This window comes from Dromiciops gliroides, chromosome 6 (assembly GCF_019393635.1).
Source record: "Dromiciops gliroides isolate mDroGli1 chromosome 6, mDroGli1.pri, whole genome shotgun sequence".
Lineage (NCBI taxonomy): Eukaryota > Metazoa > Chordata > Mammalia > Microbiotheria > Microbiotheriidae > Dromiciops > Dromiciops gliroides.
Window position 1 is genome coordinate 4775420 of NC_057866.1, and position 20069 is coordinate 4795488.

Sequence of the window (20069 nt, forward strand, 5' to 3'; positions counted from 1 at the left end):
GAGAGAGAGAGAGAGAGAGAGAGAGAGAGAGAGAGAGAGAGAGAGAGAGACAGAGACAAGGAGCCAATAGCTATGGGCTGTCATTCCATGTCTGAACCTAGCAATGAGACAAGCAGCTCAGCTCTGAGTGATCGTGGGGAGGTTCTCTGACCCCAATGTGGGTTATATTTTTCTTGCCTCCTGAATAAGGCTAACAAGCCTTCCTGTCCCCCCTCAGGAGGTTTCTGATGCTCCACTGGGGAATTCTCCAGGGCTGGGAAGGTGGATTTTATTAGTTTGGGAGCTGACAGGGTCTTTTTTCAGACCCCTTGTTATAAGCAGGTACCACAGGAAACAAGATGAAATTCCATGTCAGTGAGGAAAGTGCCTTGCTCAGAAATTTACCCAAAGGATTTCACTAGCAATTAGTGTGAAAAAATGTAGCATGGGACTCCAAGAAGGCCTGGGTTCAGATTCACTTCTAGTACTTAATAGTTGAGTGACTATGGGAAAATTCCTTCAATTCTCCAAACCTTGACCAGCTCCCTGGAACTTGTCACTTAAAGCCATAGATGAGCTGCGATCTCCACTAGTAGGAGGAGATGAAGTAGACCCTTTAAAGTATTCTGGTGAGTACAGGCTAGTTGGAGACCAAGGCCTAGGACCAATATAAGCTTTCTAGCCCTGAGCAGTCTCCATCAGCACTCCCCTAAGAACGCTGGAAGAGATGCATCAGGGCCATCCAAACTTGAACCAGGATGCATTTGGGCCTCCCACTAAGGAAACTTGGCCTGATAATCTATGTCAGTGAATTGGGAGGGGAGGGAGGACAGAGGAGGCTGATGCCTTGTTCTTTAAAAAAGAATTCCTTCTTCACCACCTCAACTCACTTGAGGTGTCTACACTAGTAAAGTTTCCACAATTCCCCTTTCCTGGTTTTGGAAGAGTTGGACTCTGCAGCCTGCAAAGGTAGATTCATTTAACTATTGTAAGAATTGATTGTGATTTGGGGGATTCCATCTTTGGCTAAAATTGGCAAGCCTTGGGTGCACCCTGGTTCCCTCTGCCCAGCAGGGGTATGCATGGAAAATCCGAGCCCTGGCTCCCTCTGCCAAGTGGGGTTACGCAAGAAAACCCCATGCCCCGGCCGGCCTTGGGCACCGCCCCTAGGGGTGCCAGCAAATTGGCTTGGGATGTATGGGTGGTCAGCTTGGGTTTCCTGTGAGAGAAGGGTTTTTTATTGTGGGGGGTAGGGAAGAGGGAGGGAGGAGAGAAGAAGAAGAAGAAGAAGAAGAAGAAGAAGAAGAAGAAGAAGAAGAAGAAGAAGAAGAAGAAGAAGAAGAAGAAGAAGAAGAAGAAGAAGAAGAAGAAGAAGAAGAAGAAGAAGAAGAAGAAGAAGAAGAAGAAGAAGAAGAAAGAGAGAGAGAGAGAGAGAGAGAGAGAGAGAGAGAGAGAGAGAGAGAGAGAGAAGAGTTCACAGTGGCACGCGAGAAAGTTAAACATGGCCACACGCAGGGGGATAGAGAGAGTTAAATGCGAAGCAGCTGAGTCTGGTGGGTGAGTTTACAGGTAGTATTTCCTGCTTATCTTTATCCTTATTTCTAAATTCATCCCCATCAATAAACCCCGGGGATTTGGGGGGGTTTTTGAAAAGAGGTTTTTTAATCTCATTTCTTATCAGTCTGGGAGAAACAATTGGGGAGGGGGCAGTGTGGAAGAGAGGAGGCTCAGGACCTAGAGGTCCCCCATTGTTTTCTGATTCCCAGTATTGCAGCTAGCCTCTCAATTAACTCTTCCCATATTAAATTTGGCCCTTACAGATTAGTGGCTCGGACAGGGCTTAACAATCCTGGGGGATCTTTTTAAACCACCCCCCACCCCCCCACCCCCCCACCCCCGCCTTACACTATATCATCTAATTTGAAAGCTGTTTCAAGTGAGGTCTTGAGATGAAAGGAGAAACCACGGTAGTAAGTAGGTATCAGGACTTGGAATAGGCTGGGAGTCTTCCATCTGCCTGGACCATTAACCCAGAGAAGGGAGTGAGGGGCTGCTACCCAAGAGAAGCTCAGGGCCCTTCTGCCCAGGTATTGTACCATCCTTTCACATTAGGGGTCACTGCAGGCCTACAACGGAAGAAATAAAACCCTGCCTCCAGATAAGGCAGCTTGGGAACATTGGAAAGAAAGCAGAATTCAGAGCCACAGGACTGGGCTTCTAATCCTGGCTTGGATACTTCAGACCCTTGTGTGACCTTTGGCAAGTCACCAGACTGTCCTGGGCCCCTGTCCTCCCCTGTAACAGAAGGGCTTTTGAGTGGATGACCACGGAGGTCCCATCCAGCCCCACAATTCTACAACCACTGACTCCTCCTCCCTTTTCAATCACTTACCAATTCTGGTAGATTCTCTCCCCTAATCTATCTTATAACCATCCCCTCCACACATTCAAAGAATCTGAGAGTTGAGAAGAAGCACAGTGGTCATGGAGTCCACCCTGCCCTATGACCTAAAGTGGTAGGCGCTGAGATCAGACCCTCAGCACCCCTCACCTGGACTATCCCAGTAATCTCCTCGTTGGTCTCCCCCCTTTCCATCCACCCCCCACACAGCTTCCAGAATGAGATTCCTAAGCACAGCCCTCACCACATCATTTCCCTGCCCAGGAAGTGCCACTGGCTGCCTGCTGGCTCTAGAGTCAAACACATTCATTCCTCCGTTAGACTTCCAAGCCTATCACAGACTGTCTCTCGAGACCTTTGCACATGACAAACTCTTTATTTCAGCATAGTGGCCTGCCCATCGCTCCCCACATGAAGTTTGTTCTCCATGGCCACCATGATCTTTTCCTCGTGTCTTGCACTCAGATCCCAAGCTACTTCAAAGCTCAGCTTCTACAGGAAGCCTTCCCTGATCTCCAGCTGATAGTTGGATTCCCCCTAAAAAAAGAACTTCATCGACATTCTGAATTTCAATGATCTGTTTCTATGTGATCTCCCTCTGCCTATGTTAAAATGTAAGCTGCTGGAGGTCAAGAACCGTTCCATGTATATCTGTGCATCCTCGTCTCTTAGCACAGTGCTGTAAGATGTACATGAGCCCTGAGCCCTCCCCTGTTACATTTCCAGTTGAAGTTTCAGAGCTACATTGGGAGTAACTCCCTACTTCCTAGCCATCCCTCATTCTTTGTATCCTTGACTGCCTTTTGGAGTCTCAGCTCTAGAGACTTAGCAGGTGAGCCTGTCCCTAATAGAAGAGCTTCCCTCTGTGGCTGAGTTTCCTAAGCTGGCCTTCTAAGAGCATCCTACGGTTGTTCCTGTACAATTTAGATCTGGAGGGGACCATAAAGGCCATTAGACCTAATCCTTTCTTTTATTGATAAGGCACCTATGGCCCAGAAAGGTTAAGGGATCATACAGCCCTGGATCACACAGCTAGCACGTATCTGTAGCTGGATTTGAACTCCTGACTCCAAGTCCCATCATGCCACCTCTCTTCATTGGCTAAAAAATAAACCACAGCTTCCCATTCTTCAAGCATTCAGCTCCTCCTGGCTAAGCCTCCTGCCAGAGATTCCAAAGGATTCTCAGAATCTTAGAGACAAGAGGGCCAGTAGAGAAAGTCCAAGAGCCCCTGGACTTGATCCCACTTGGAAGGAAGTCTATGGTGGGTCTGTGTTTGGCCCAATGTCATCAATGACTTGAATAGCAGATCCGTGGTATGTTTGCCAAATAGGCAGATGACACAAAGCATGGGGGCACAACTAGCTGTTGTTATCAATATCAGTATTTTTGTGGTATTCAGCAAAATGGAGAAAGTACCTGCAGTGGACTAACTCACAGGGGTTATTATAAAGTCTAATTGAGATAGAGGTTTCAAGGGTTCTGCAAACCTCACATCTTGAGATCACAGTTTCATCTGTTGTTTTTGTTATTTCTGTGATGGAAATCAACACCATTTGTGCCCATGTTTTAAAAATGCAGCCTTTTTTGGTATCATGGAATTCACCTAAGTGATGGTGCCACCTGTCACTGAGGCCCTGCCCTGGCTTTGCATGGGCCCTGTGACCTGGATGCTCATGGGCAGCCCAGTGCTGACATTGGGAATCCTCTTGGATGATTGATTACAAAGTAATTAGATCATATTGTTTGAATTGAGGTCTTTCCATGTGTTATTTGTTTCTATTAAGGAATCCGTCTGTTCCTTATCATGTAAGTAAAAAAGGGGGAAAAACAGTTGGAAGGAATCCCGCAGTGGGGGGAGGAGCGCCTTTCTACTGCTGACCCCAGTAAAACAGCTTCAGGATCTGGTTAGAACTGGGGGGAGGGGAGAATCACATGCTAGAAGCCCCTCTGATTCATTTCCAGGGCAGTTCTTTGCCCTTCCTGTCCTCTCACTCTTCAGCCTAAGCTCCCTCTCAGATGCCAGCCTTATAATTTGTGAGGGAATTACCCTCATTCATCATCCCCTCGCTGTCCCCAGAATAGAAGAGACTGCTCCAAGAAGAGCTTTCCAGAAATATGCCTGGCAGCTGAGATTAAGAATCAGCGAAGAGCTTTGGGTTTAATTCCCCAAGTGAATGATTACTGCTCACTCACTGCTGAGGGAGGGGGCAGGGAACCAAATTAAAATAGATATCCTGTCCACAGTGCCTTTCCTCCAGTGATTAGGGGATGAGCCTCCTGCCCTCATAGCTTTGTCCAGAAGCCTTTGGAAATAATAACAATATCACTAATAATGATGATAATAACAAATGTTCTCAGAGCACCTGTGTTTAAAGCTTTCAGAAAGGTTCTTGGAATAACAGACCTCATTTCACAGAGCAGTAGTAAATGTACATAATAGTGTCACTGGATCTCTAGAATGTCATCAAAAGGATGGAGCCCATAAAATGGCTAAAGCCCAAGAATGGAATCAAAAGGCTCTCCATGGGCGACATCCCCATGAACTCCGCCAAAGAGATGGTGACAAAGAAGCAGAGGACAAATGGCCAAGTCCTGCAGGTTTGCAGATAGGAGTGGAGGGTTTTATGAGACTGATGCAGAATCAGATCATTGTCACTAGAAATCACTGGGGCCAGCACTTATTTCTCAAGGATGATTATATAATGAGGTGGTAAAAGCTTTGCAGCCTATTGATGCAAGTTACAAAAAATTTACTCAGCCAGCCAGATCTCTGAAAAGAAACAAATCAGGTGGCCAGGATGAGCTACTCAAAGCTCATTTTCTTTTATAAACTAATGGTCAACAACAACCCCTTCTACAAATGAAAACCCCCCAAATTATCCTTGAGAAATCAATCAGCACACATTGAAGTACCAGGAGGACCTCATTATGGATGGACTTGTCACCTACAGACCCTGGATATAACTCAATAACCGCTACCAATTTAAGAATAGCTGTTTAAAAAACAGATGTTACCATACCAATACTCATATCTCTGAACTACCTGGAATCAAAAGGTTTCAAAAGTGTAGACTCCTAGTGGAAGACATAAAACCCTCTGGTAACGGGACGAGGTATTATACCATTCCTTTCATCCAGTCTGTGAATGGGGGGTGGCCTGAACTGGAGGTGCTCTCAGGGAGTTTACCAAAAGGAGCTTACATCCCAATACATTCATGCAGTGGCAACATTTTATCCTCCTGCACAGAATGCACAAAGGCATTCCATTTTATAAGAACAGCAGGATCGCCATTTTTCTTTAGATCTTTTCTTTTCTAAACCCCATATAAAAATCTCAGAATAAGCCGACTGATTACAATAGCAATGGTACTTAATAATAGCTAGCATTTACATGGACTTCCCCCACCCCCAGGCCCACCTGGGCTGTCCTGCAGACAAGACTGTTGGCTTTCTGCTGAGCGGTGAGCCCAGCACTGGCATCTCTCAAGCAGCCAAGCAGTCCAGGCCTGTCACTGACAAGCAGTGGAGCGAAATACCTGCCAAGGTCACTCAGGGCTCCTGTGGCTCTCTACCGGCTCTGTGAATGTCTTTCTGCCTTCCTTTCTCATTCCATCTGTTGGGAAATTTCTAGGACAGCCACTGCTTGTCTTTTCCCTAGAGGTACCTCTTTCTAATAGTATCCCAGTTCCTGCTTAGCGTTAATAGTATCCCAGTTGCTGTCCAACTGCTGAATACAGATTGTGGCAGAGCAATGAAGGTGGTGGCTTCCCTCCTCCCCAAGACGGTGGCCACCACCTAGCTTCTGCCTGACAGAAGGGATTAAAGGGGTAAGAAACCATCTCCCTGACAGTCACTCTTCTGAGATGTTCCTCATGCTCTGGGCCTTCCTGAGAGTTGCAGGATCTGTCTCAAATCCAGTCCCTCCATGCCAGGAAATGTGTCTGCACCTGTAACCTTTGCACTATGAGATTTGGAGAGGGGTCAGGGGTTATTCCTGCAGCAGGAATAGTATCTGAACAGCCCCAAGGGAAGCCTTAGCTTGTTGTCATGAAAAATCACACTCTCGTCTGACTTCATGCTCACCATTCTTCAGGGACTTTTTTTTATTCTTCTCCCTCCCCACAAGTGCCCCTGTTGTCAGTCATTTGGGGTCCCTTGTCCTTCTGTCACCCATCTTTGCCATGCTTATGCCCAACCTTGAATCTTCTCCTCACCCTCCATTGTCTTTCTGTGGCTTTCAATCCCCAACTTCAACCCCCTGCCCCACAAACACACACATCCCATCTTCCTACTCCCCTTCACCTTTCTTCTACCCTTAAAATCCTTGTCATGGGGGCACCTAGATGGCACAGTGGATAAAGCACCAGCCCTGGGTTTAGGAGGATCTGAGTTCAAATCTGGCCTCAGCCACTTGACACTTACTATCTGTGTGACCCTGGGCAAGTCATTTAACCCTCATTGCCCTGCAAAAAAAGTAAAAAAACCTTGCCATCCCCTCCTCCATCCTCATATGTTTGCCTAGTTTCAGAGAATGAAGAGGTCTCCTTCCTTCCCAAGGTAGCTTCTCTCTGTCCTTGAGCATCTTCCTTCCAGCCCCCTTCCCCTGGGCTTTGCTCCTTCCATCATTCTTTCCTTTTCACCTTTCACCTTTCTTTCTCTGCAGATTCCTCCTCTGCTTCCTCTAAATGCCTTGTCTATCCTTAAAACAAAAGTAAAAACCTTTCATTGACCCTCAATCCCCTATCTCCTTCCTTTCCCTGCTAAAATTCTAGAAGACATGTCCACTCACTTTCTTAACTTCCTTCATACCCCCTAATTTTGCAGCTACTGGTAGTCTGGTCCTGGACCCCACCACTTGATTGAAACTTTTCTCGGAGATAACCAATTATTTCTTAATACAAACACTGAGCCTTTCTTCAGGCCTTTCTCATTATTTTCCAAAACTCTACAAAGAGCCACAGAACCCATTGATGCTCTCAGCTGCCCACTGCTCCAGAATTCTTTTCCCCTGGGCTTTAGCGAGTGTGCTTTCTCCTGGCTCTCCTCCTAGCTAACCGATCATTCTTCCTCAGGCTCAGCAAAGTCTGGATCAGCACTCCTGTTCCCCAACCCCTGAATATAAGTAGATACTGAAGCTCTCTCCTGAGCTTCTTTTCTTCCTGTACTCTCTCCTATGTCATCATGATGTGGTGACAAGAACCATTAGGGGAGACCTCGATTCAAACACCATCTATGACACATATGGGCAAAGTGGGGGCAAACTGCCTTTGCAGGCAGGAAAGATGGGGTTTAGTTCCAGCCAGTGACACTTAGAAGGAGGGAGAGCTCAGCAAGTCACTTGATTCTCAGCCCTCTGAGTCTATGAGTTGTGGAGAAGGTGCCAGTCTTCATTAGCATAATGAGTTTCCTCCCCTGGGAGTACCTCAGTCAGATGAAATCACAGGTCTAATCCCTAGCCCTGTGTACTTCATCTCTTAGCTAAAATAAGGATCCTAACACTTATACACCTCCCTCATAGGATTTTTATGAGAATGACAGGAAATCACATCCCAATTTGGTAGATACATTTAGTAAGCATTTACTGTGTATCAGACATTGTGTTGGCCAATCCAAAAATGCTAATGGAATGTGAGTGGTGCCTAGTGAGGATGGCTATTGTTGTTGTCTAGACTGATTGATTGACTGATTGCCTCAATGCAGGTGGTACAGATTTATATATACAGGCTGTTCTGGGAAGGGAGACGAAGCTTGTTCTACTTGGCCCCAGGAGGCAGAACAAGGAGCATTGGGGGGATGGGGATGGAAGGGGAAATTAAAAAGAGGCATATGTGACCCTAATATAAAGGGAGAACTTGCTGATAATCAGAATATACCCCTAGCACAATCTATAGTGCCCAGAATATAGTAAACACTTAGAAATATAGGTTCTTGTGGATGGTTATGTGACATTTTGTTCTCAGGGTGGGGGGGGGGGAGAAGGATGTATGGATGGAAGAATGGGGATAAACTAGGCTAAATTACCCAGGAGATATTATCAGAAGTATTGTTTTCACTTTTAAATCATCTGCAAGAAAGACAACCCTTCATAAGATAAATTATTAGCAGCTTAGCAAGCTGTTAAAACACATGCAACTTCTCTTTTCCTTCTAAGGCAAAGGAAGAGGGAAAAAAGGAAGATCTTGAGTGGTAATAATGCTGAGTTTAAATGCTTATATTTTGTTTCAAGACATCGCAAACCATCTTCTTCAGGAGGCCTTCCTGGTGCTGGCCTTCTTATTCACCCCTCCCCCTCCATATTCCCCACTGCCATCACCACTTGGGCCTTCCCCTCTGAGGTTACCTCCTTACTAGTCTGTATCAACTTATTTTCATGGTGCGTCCCCATTGGACTGTGAACTCCTTGGGGACATGGAATGGTTTTTGTCTTTCTTTGTATACATACAACTGAGCACACGGCAGGTGCTTAATAGTTGCTTGTTGATTGGTTAATCATATATTCCAAACGAATACCTGAACAACCATCCTATATAAAATATACCCTATACGTGGTCATCTGGACTTTCCTGGGAGATCTCTAGTGATAGGGAATTCCCTCCCTCCCCAGGCAGCCTATCCCACTGGGACAGCTCTTATTGTGAGAAAGGTTTTGCTTCTGTGCCCGGGAACCCAACAGGCCAAGACTGATCCCTCCTCCATAGGATGTCCCTCTGGCTGCTTGAAGAGTGGGAGAAGACGGGAAAGGCAAGAAGGCAAGGTTGGCTTGTGAAGAGTCTGAAACATCAAAAGACTTTATATATGAGCCTGGAGATCATAGGGAGCCACTGGAGTTTCTTGAGGGATGTAGGGGAGTGAATGATATGGTCAGACCTGTACTTTAGGCCTATTGCCTTGGCAGCTATGGAGGATGGAGTGAAGAGGAGAGAGACTCAAGGCCAAGATGCTGCTGGGGAGCCTCCACGTTGTATACAAGAGACCTTGGGGAAAGTCCCAAAGAAGAGATTTGGTGATGGATTGGACATGTGGGCTGTGAATGAGGAGTCAAGGATGACACAAAGCCTGGGTGACTGGGAGGGAGGGTAATGGAATGTAAGGAGAGGACAGAGTCTGGGGGGAGGACGAGTTCTGTTCTGGACAAATGCAGTTGGAGATATCTCCAGGGCATTCACTTCAAAATGTGTAGGAGGCAGCAGGAGGTGCAGAATTGGGACTCATTGAAGGCTGGATATTTGAGCCAGAATGTTGGTCCAGGCTCTGTGATGAGTAGGATAAAGAGTCAATAGGAGAGGAAGATTGCTTTGTTGTCAGGACAGCTCAATTGAGCTTAGATCACATGTGTGCAGTTTCAAGTCTTTCTCAAGCTCTGGAGAGCAGCATGTGATTAGTAGAAAAAGGAAGTAAGTGGGGGAGCTATCCAGGTTTGGGGCTTGACAAGGTGTGTTTGGGCAAGGGATTCACAAGGGAATTGAGTGAGGAAGGAGAGCGTAACCAGCGTTGGTGATGGAACAGTTTTGAAGGATGGAGAGTTTGAGGCGCCGTTGAGTTTGAAGAACAAGGTTAAGGGCCCTAAGGCAGAAGGAAAGATGGAATAAGAAAATATTATGATCAGATAAAGGGATTTCAGAGTTCATGAACATGGAAGGGGAACATTTGTGGGTGGTGGAAAGATCAAGGGGATGACTACCTCTGTGTGTAGTTGAGATGGGATGGAGGAGTATGTCAAGGAAATTGAATAGATCAACCTAGAGTATCTGAGAGAATATCCACATAATAATAATAGCTAGCACTTACCGAGTCCTTTAAGATTAGCCACGCACTTTACATACATTATCTCACATGATCCTCACAACAAACCTAGAGGTGGATGGTATTATTATCCCCATTTTAGAGATGAAGAAACTGAAGTAATGGCGCCCAGTATAACACAGCTAAGTAAGTACTAAAGAAGCCTCAGGCCATCCTCACTCCAAGTCAAGATCAAAAGTGTCTTTCCGGTGTAGAGTGTAAAACAATGCTCTTATTTATTGTTTTTCAGAGACAACTTTCAGTCCTAATCACATTTCAGTAATGTTCAAGAAATTATCATTTTCTGGTTAAGTCTGCCAGCAAATGGTCTATGTTCCAATTCCCCCAGCCCCTCCCCAATAAAAATTTCAGGAAAGGGCTTGCAGATTTGTTAATGTCATGCATCAGTTGTCATATAGTCCCCCGGGAAGAGAAGAAAACATTCCTGTTAAGCACTCAGATCCCAAGTTGATTTTGAATGGCCCCAAGATTCAGCTGCACTTCAGTTAGGAACTGAGACTTTTGTCCAATTTAGAAGGAGAAAAAACTGTCAATGTGTCAGATGCCAGGGTCACCATCTCCACAGAGACTCCTCCATCCCAGGTTGTGGCCATCTGCTCTGCCCAAATGGGCCTCCTGGTACAAGTTGAGATGCCATAGTCTGTCCCTTCCATGAGCAGTGGGGAAGCCAGACCCACCTCGGGGTCCATCCTCTCCCTGCCAGGGGCGGCCTGATTTCCTGTGGCCCTCTATTTTCGCCTCCTCCAGGATCAGGAGTGCGTGCCAGAAGAACTTGTTCAGTGACTGATAAATCCTAAACACCAGCTGGTGGGATGGTTACCAGCCAGCCTTCAGGTCCTTGCCACATCGTTTGGAGGGTAGGCAGCAGCCCACGCTGGAGTGGAGTGGAGAAGACTGCCTCCAGCTCTTAGTTCAAGGGCCCGGTGGGGGAAAAGGGACCTTGGACAGTTCTATTAACTCAGCCTGTGCTGAGACGCACGGATGTGGTCTTAAGGAGCAGAACTAAGTGGGCCAGTGCTTCTTGATTTTCTCTGTAGCCTAAGGTCTTGGGAATTTGATCTAGAGCCAGAAAGAATTTGAGAGTACTCCTCATTTTTGAGGAGAAAACTTGGGTCCAGAGAGTTGAGGCGATTTGCCCACAGTCACACAGTTAAGTAAGTATCTGAGATGGGATTCAGATCCAGGGTTTCCTGATTCTCAGTCCTTTGCACTCTCCATTACACCACATTGCCTCTCATCTAATCCAGTCCCCTCATTTTACATCATCAACTTCATAGCACCCTGGATTCCCTCTGTCCCATTCTTTAAAGTTCAGGTTATAATCTCACCACTTCATCACCAGTAGGTCCCCATCTTTCCTCCTCAATCCTATCACTTTTACCCTCTGACCCTGAGTAAAAGCATAGCATCACAACATGATACAATTTAGAGCCAGTCATTAATTCCAAGCTTCTCATTCTTCAGATGAGGAAACTGAGGTACAGAGAGCCCTGGGATAAACAGCTGATGTGTGTCAGAGATGTGAATTGGTCCCAGGACTTCTGGACTCCAAAGTCCAACCATCTATGCATTTGACCATATTGCCTCTGATATGGTGGTACAGGACCTCAAGAATCCCCAGGGAAGAACAATACAACATCATCTTCTTCAGCCTAATAGTGGTTCTCGCCCTTAATCACATAGGAAAATAGCAAACTTCTGGATTCCGTTGGCCTTCCTTATTCAGTGATGCCCACAGGTCATTTATTGGGACTTCTGCTCACAATATAGCAAGGACATAAAGGATGAACATCTTTTCCCTCCACCAACCCAGATGACCCACCAATGACTTAGCCTCTGGACTTGCTTGAGACAAACAAATGTTAACTCACTTCCCCCCCACCAGCTCCCACAGGAAGAAATGCCCCCAGGTGCCCAAGTACTTGCCTAAGTGCTGGGGTGCAGAGAAAAGTGAAAGAGGCCCCACCCTTCTGGAGGGTCCAGCCTATTGGTGCATATGAGAAGCAGCAATGGGGGAGTCAGGAAGATTTAGTTGCCAGTTCTGGCTCTGACTTAATGGTAAATGACACTTGGCTCCCCAGGGATCCAAGAATTTCCCTAAGACCAGACCTGACAGGCAAGTGGCTGAGCATCATCAGTAGAAGGAGGGTGTACATCAAGACGTTCCTATTCCAAGGAAATAACAAGTGCAAACCAACACCAACAACAATCAAAAAAGTAGGAGCAACAATACTAATAATACCTGGCATTTACAGGGCATGTTTCCATTTGTAAAGCACTCCATAGACATGACTTCATTTGAGGCTTCCAGCCACCCTAGGAGATATAGACAATAGGAATTATTTCCCCTATTTTATAGAGGGGTTAACTGAGGCACTAGTAAGTGTCAGGGTCAGATTTTAACCCGGGTCTTCTTCCACTAGAGTGCGTGGCATAGGAGGAGAGCTGGAACAGAGATCAAGTTCTGTTACTCATTGTATCACCTTGAGTTCTCTGGGCCTCAGTTGCCTCCTCTGTGTAGTCAGTGGATTGGATGAACATTTAATGGCTTTGAATTTGACCTTTCCTTGAAATGTCTCCCATTCTGGGGTATGGATGGAGGAAGGGCAGCTGGAGATGTGAGAAGAGGATTTTCCAGATGCATATGCACTCACACACATACTCACCATGCTAGAGAAGGGTGCAAATGCCCTGGGCTTCCTCCCAGGGCCAAACTGTACTCTCCCTTTCTGCAGCGATTGATCAAGGAGGATTTGCCACATGGCTAGGGTTCAAAGGGCTCTAGGTTCTCATGCTGTGTTCAAGCACTTCATCCAATATTAAGCCAAGGGCCACATAGCTGCCTCTAATTCAATCAACCTTTGTGTTGGGGATCTTTACTCTGTGATTTTCAGGTTTGTAAAACCAGCAGAAAAAGCAAAACTGGAAATGAGCATCTCAGATTCTCCTCTCTCTTGAAGGCTTCTCCCTGAGGTACAAGAAGAGCCTTTCCTATCCAGCTCAGTGTGGGCTCTCTGCAACTAAGAGGAAATCTGTCCTGGTTTTAGAAAGCTCCTGCTCACCTGTCGCTAATTGAAGAGATAGACTTGGGCCCCAAGGGACAGGGACCATGGGGACTCAATTTGCTTTACTTCTCTCAGTGCTTGCCTATTACAACACTCTAACATTGCCACCCATTGGTAATCTACCAGATCCCTTCTAGCACCCTCCTGGTGCTTATGTGCATGTTCCTAGCCCAAAAGCCTGGGCTGCCTTTTCTCCCCACTCCCTTGAAATGTGGAAACATGTCCACATACATTTTCTTTCATTCACTTGTGTTCCCTTGCAGAGGACACAGCATGAGGAAAGATGCAGAGTGGGATAATGGCATGTGGGCTCCAGTCCAGTATAGGTAGAGCAGAGGGCATGGGCCGGGTCATCTGGGGATCATCATTTGAGAGCTAAGAGGGTGGGCCTCAAAGAGCACCTGGTCCAAGGACTAGAACAAGGAAATAACATTCATTCCCAAGGCTACAAAGACAGCAAGCAGCAGTAGCAAGACCTGAACCTGGATCCTCAGACGATGAAACCATGACTTTTTCTACTGCCCTGTACCAAGGGGCTTTAGAGGGAGACAGCTTATTAGGAGATGAAGCAGGAAAGGTGCAAATCAGAGATTTAGAAGGGAACACAAAGGTTATCTCATCCAACCCCCCCCCCTTTCTATATCTGAGGAAACTGAGGCCCAAAGGATTGACCAGAGAGGTCACACCCTGGCAAAGCCAGGATTTGAACCCAAGTCTTTAGAATACAAATCACCAATTCCTTTATTTTTTTTCAATCAGGCAGCATTTATTAAGCACATTTATGATCTTACAGTTTGGTTTTGGGGGGTGTAACTCTGTAGATTTAAGTTCTATCATGAAATATATTAAGTTTCAGAGTAAGTTATTAGTATTTTATTCTGTAAGCAATTGGGAGCCATTAGAGGCTTTTGAGCAGGGAACTATCCCCAGGTGAGTAATGATCTCTATTCTACTTGCATTGGTGAGGAGGCTGGGTTGGAGGAAGCAGAGGTGATATGTGGGAAGATGAATTTGAAGACTACTATTGCATTAGGTTCAGATGGGAGGCCATGAGGACCTGGACGGAGTTGTTGGGGAAGAAGATCCAGCAGCACTTGCTGCCTGATTAGATGTGGGGTGAGGGAGATGGAGGAGTGGAGGCTGGTACTTGAGGACAGCTCCTGGGGATCATGAGGGTGCATACTTTTTTTTTGGTGGGGCAATGAGGGACTGTTAAGTGACTTGCCCAAGGTCACACAGCTAGTAAGTGTCAAGCGTCTGAGGCCATATTTGAACTCAGGTCCTCCTGAATCCAGGGCTGGTGCTGCCCCAGGTGCATACATTTTTAAATGTAGGGGAGCAGCTGGTCCTAAGGGGACCTTGCTGAGGGTGACGCACAAGAAGTAAGGGAAATGTAGGGCTAGAATTTGGGGGTTGTGGGCAGGACTTCAGGTGGGAGAAGCACCAGAAAAATTGAGGTGATGGTTGAGACAATGGGAGTGGCTATGGGTATCAGGGAAGGAGTGTATCTACATTTAGGGAGGCACAGGTGAGTGCGGACCTAGAGAAGGCAATGGCAGAAAAGTAGAATGAGAAGCAAAAGAGCACCATGCAAAGAAGTGAGACTTTGGAAAATGAGGCCATTAAATGCTGCCGAGTCCAGACAACCCCTAAGGAGGGCTGGCTCAGGAGCCACAGGGCACAGGTTCGAGAATCCTGCCTCTGGGGCTTTACTCTGTGTTCTTAGACAAGTTGAGTAAGCTCCTGAGGCCTGAGTTTCCTCATCTCTAAACATGGAAAAGCATCCCAACCATCACCATCACCATCCCCCTGAAAGCCGCACCTGCGTTTCCTATGGAGTGACTTAGCATGCTGAGGTTTATCAAGCTCTCAGTGGGTTCTATATCTCCCCGACCATGTCCCTCCCTGCATAGCCTTTGCCCCTTGATGTTCTACCCATCTATCAGGTCCTAGCTCAAGTGACGCCCTCTCCATGAAACCTTCCCCTCTCCAGCTCCCAGGAAAAAAAAAAAAAGCTGGGAATAATCTCTCCCTCATGTGATCTCATAGCACTTTGTACTCCATTCATGCACTAATTATATTCTTTTTTGTGCTAATTATATCCTAACGTATTTTATTTGTGTGTCTATGTCTTATCTCCCATACTGGAGTACACTGGGAATGTGGCTGTTTACATTTGAGAGAGGATTCCTTGTTCAGGTGTGGGCTGGACCAGGTGACCCCTGAGGTACCTTCCTAATCTGAAATTCTGTGGTTCTCAAAGGAGCTAAGTTCCTTGTCAAAGGTGATGACAAGACAGAAATGTTCCTATTTTACAAATGGGGAATTGTGAGGTAAAGAGGGGAACTGCCTTATCTGAGGTCACATAGTGAGGGAGGATCAGGATTGTATTTCCAGCCTAGGTGTTCCTCACTCCATGAGGGCGCAAAATGACTAGATGATCTAAGGTCCCTTCAGGACCTGAAGCTGATGAAAGCTAAGCCATGCCACTGACCATTCCTGAATGAGTTTGACACACAGTCCTTCTCCAAACCAAACTGTTCCAAACCACCCAGGGCTGACCTAGTTTCTGCCTCTTTGAGTTTGTTTTGGAGAGAAGAGAGGCTGGGGGGAGGAATTACTCTGGACCACTGGCTGAGGGAAACTGTAGTCAGTTCGAGTGGTCTGAGCACCTGGACATTCAACTCTGAGGACAGTGTTCTCTCTGCAAGGCTTCCTTTCTCCTCTCAACAGCTGACAAGCTGAAAGTGGTATTTCCTTTCCATAAGTGGTTAAACCCACAGCCCAAAGAAACTGGGCTTCTTTCACAAGCTTTTAAAATGGAATGTTTTCCATTCACCTTGAGATTCTCTCCCTATTGTACTTGAGTCAATAAGACCCAGGTTCAGATCTTGCCTCTGCTACTTACTGGCTTTGTGTTCTCTCACGGGACCCTCTACATGGAAGGGCTGGCTTAATGTCATCAGGCTTGTAAGTCAACCTCATCCACAAAAAGCTCCAGGGCTCTCCTTCTTTTCTCAGTCAGACTTCACACCCAGTATCCTCACTGCATTCCTGACCCCTTTCTAAGTGGACTTTTTGCTTACCAAATGACCCCTAGTCATTGTGAATTGTGGAAGTCATTCATTTCACCCTTGCTCTCATTGGTCATTGACAAGAGCATCCGAATTTCCACTGAGACTCTTGACTTTGGCCACTCCATGGTGCTCTACGTCTGGACTCAACATGTTGAGTGTGTGTGTGTGTGTGTGTGTGTGTGTGTGTGAGAGAGAGAGAGAGAGAGAGAGAGAGAGAGAGAGAGACAGAGAGACAGAGAGAGACAGAGACAGAGACAGAGACAGAGAGTTTTAACAACTCAGATGAACTGAGCCCAAGCGGGTTAGGAATTTTCATTGAGAAGAGGGGGCAAATGTCCCCCATTCCCTGAAGCCTTTCCCTGAGTTGTTGATAATTGGGAGTGGGGAGAAAAGCTTCACAGCCATCCCGAGGTCTTCGGGCCGTCCTTGCGCGTCTCCTCACTGTTCCCCGGCCTGTTTTGGCTCCATGTATTTCTCTGCACCCAGGCAGAAGCCGCTTGGAGCATGACTGCATTGTCAGGGAGCCCCAGCCTCTCCGCTGCCGTTTGACTGATGCTCCTGCTCGTTACTATTTCAATTATGCAGATTCTTGATGCCGGGGAGGTTTGTGGTGGATGACGCCAAGGCAGCTGCCCGCCGTGCCCATTGTCGGCACGTCAGCTGATCGGGGGTGGGAGGGGGGCTCTTCTTGCAGCAGCCAGCATGCAGTTCGATTGAGAGGGGGCTCTGGGGGCGACGCACAGCTCTGTGACTCGCTTGTGCCTTCAGCCAGCTCATGCAGGGGGCAGAGCAGATCGGCGATTTCTCCAAGATGCTGCCTTATCTCGCTCAGGCTTGGCTTCCCGCGGGCTTCCCCGGAAGATGTGGCCGCGGGCTCAGCCACACCAAAGGGGCTTGGGAATGAGGAGGCTCTGCCAGCCCACTTAGTTTCCCTTCTTGGCGAGTGCGAGCCAGCCCCCGGCTGACATGATCGCCTCTCCATTCAGCCTTTCCCCGGGAATGCGCCCCCCCCATGCACGGCCCCACAGCTCTCTCTGTTCTCCCCTGAACTCCCATTGTGTCATGTTCTCATTCAGCGCTCAGCTTGCCCCTGCTGCTTTTCTCTGTCCCTACCACTACCACCGGCCTCTGCTGCTCCGGTTCGCCCATGCTTCTCGGATTCTTCAGTCTGGTGTGATCAGGGTGCTATGACGATGAACCTGCCTGGCGGAGGAGCAGCCGCTGCTGTGATGATGGTGGGCTATAATAATGGGCGCTATCCCCGGAATTCTCTCTACAGTGACTGCATTATCGAAGAGAAGACGGTGGTCCTGCAGAAGAAAGACAATGAAGGCTTCGGCTTCGTGCTGCGAGGGGCTAAAGGTAAGGCCTCCTGGGGGACAGGGTGCATTCACACGTGTGTGGTTGTGTGTGTGTGTGTGTGTGTGTGTGTGTGCATGCCTGCGGGAGAGAGGCTGTCCAGACCTGAATGTAGGACGGCTTCTTCTAGGGCACTTGGTTGCTAGACAACGGTTCGGAGGCTGCCAGTACACAAGTCCTAGGCGTTTGGGGCCTTACTGGGGGAATTCTTTCTCAGCGTTTTTCTCTGCACAATATGGCTTTGCATGGGGCTGCTGTCTTCCCCTCCTTCCATTAAAGCAGTGGGTGGAATCCATGCTCAGCCTGTGGCTGAGGCTGGCCAGGCTGTTGTCATGTGCCAGCACAGCAGCTGTTCTGGGCCTCACGGAGGCAGCCAGCCTCAAGTTGAGGCACCGGGAAGACGTTGCCCCTGGCTGCCCATGGGCCGAGGATTGGAGCAAAGGCAGCATTGTGGGGCACAGAAGGGCATGCCTTGGGAAGGAGACCTGGTAGGGAGGAAGGGGGCCCCTTCAGCTCGAGCCTCCTCTAGTTATCTTGGAGCCTCATAGCCTGTGGGGACAGCTGCTCATGAGCTCTATTCCTAGCCATCACATCTCTGCTAAACTTGCAGACTTTCCTTTGAAAGCCCAACACAGCAACATGAATTCGACTTCACGCAGGGGAAAAGCCACACGTGTGCTGGGTTTCTTGGTGGAAAAAGGGACAGGTGCATGGCATGCAGAGGTTATTGCCATTGCATCAGGCCTTTCTGTCTCTGCCTTAAGCTCATTATGATCCTTCCTTCCATTCCTATTCCCTGTCCAACTTTTCTTAGAGGTCAGTCCAAAAACTCTTTGTGTGTGTGTGTGTGTGTGTGTGTGTGTGTGTGTGTGTGTGTGTGTGTGTGTGAGAGAGAGAGAGAGAGAGAGAGAGAGAGAGAGAGATGCTATCCCCCTTCAATCTGTTGATACAATTTATTTGTCTACCCACAGACCCACAATGCCCATGGAAGTCTCTCTCAAGTCCTAGAGTTGATGTGCAGTGAAACACACCTTAATTGGGGGTGGGGCATCACAGATTACACCTCTGTTTCCTTGACATCAGGGTCTGGAGTTCTTTGAGGCCTCACTGATCCCTGTGTAGGAGGCCACAAACTCTTGAGCTCCCTTGAGAGGGACTGCATAAACAGAGTCAAAATTCTGAGCCGCAATTAGTCCAGTACCATTTTGCCCTGGGTGTGGGGAGGCCAACCCCGGATTCCACATCTATGTAGCTGAAAATCACACACGTGATTTGGTGTGGTGTTTTGATACTCCTGTGTGCCAGAGGAAAAACTCTTCCATTTTTAGAACAGAAATTGTTTAGTCACGGATGCTTCCAAAGAAAATGACAGGCATGTAGATATGTATTACAAGTACCCATCACTCACTGTTTCTAACAGATGGCTGTGGGAGAGGCAGAGGGGCTCTAAGGCCTCCTTCATCTCTTGGCCTGGGAGTTCAAGGCCTGCCGTCTCTCTTGGCACTAGGCCTTCCTATGCCCAATGAGAAGCCACTAAGGAAGGACCCATCCTCACAGGATGCTGCAAGGCTGTTCAGAGGACTTGGCCCGTGGGAAATGGTTTCCCAAGGTTAACTGAGGCATGTCTTTTTTGTCTTTTCAGCTGACACTCCAATTGAAGAGTTTACCCCAACGCCAGCATTCCCTGCCCTGCAGTATCTGGAGTCCGTGGATGAAGGAGGAGTAGCATGGCAGGCAGGCTTGAGAACTGGCGACTTCCTCATCGAGGTAGGACACAGATGTGGACTCTTTATTTCTAGAGGCTGCCATGGTGCTCATCATGGGGTGAAGGGAGGTCGATTGGTGATGTGAACCCAGATGTGCCATTGGTGTCTGGCGCCCAAAGGTGCGGCTAACAATTCCAACTTTGGTTCTCTCTGTCATACACAATTCGACTGCATTTGTGTGGTTTGGTTTCACTTTTTGGCCCTGGTGATCACTTGTGGAATGGAAAGTAGTTTGCTGTTTGGTGAAATTGTCAGATCTTGGGCTCCTCAGTGGGTTGGGACAGATGCAGTAGTGTTCCAAAAAGAGCGGTAGCATCCTCTGTAAGGGCTCAGCCACCTTGGGCTAAAGTGCCTTTGGCTGGGCCCCTCCTTGCACTTCAGAGAAGCCAGTTGAGCAGTTGTTATTGGTGTTGAGTGAGATTACACTTGAGAGAAAGAAGCTTCTTTGACAAAGTTGAGTCATGTTGGCCTTATTGGGGCGGAAGGAGGGGAAGGATGGCAGGGCAAGAGAAGACTTAAGACTCGTTGAGTGAAAAAGGACACCCTATGAAATCCTAAGTGTTACCAAGGTATCATGGGGAAATGCTTAGAGAAAAATCCCTTTCTGATACAGGGA

At 47.5% G+C, this 20069-nt stretch overlaps 1 protein-coding gene across 4 annotated transcripts in view; it reads left to right on the plus strand.

Moving 5' to 3' along the window:
- The window catches only part of SHANK2 (SH3 and multiple ankyrin repeat domains 2), a 692308-nt gene that overhangs the window by 422409 nt on the left and 249830 nt on the right, over window positions 1–20069 (plus strand). For all 4 annotated transcript variants that reach the window (XM_043971951.1, XM_043971952.1, XM_043971953.1 and 1 more), the window contains 2 exons: window positions 17608–17690; window positions 19330–19454. In XM_043971951.1, coding sequence (XP_043827886.1) covers window positions 17608–17690; window positions 19330–19454 — 208 coding nt within the window. The remainder of the gene's footprint in view (window positions 1–17607; window positions 17691–19329; window positions 19455–20069) is intronic.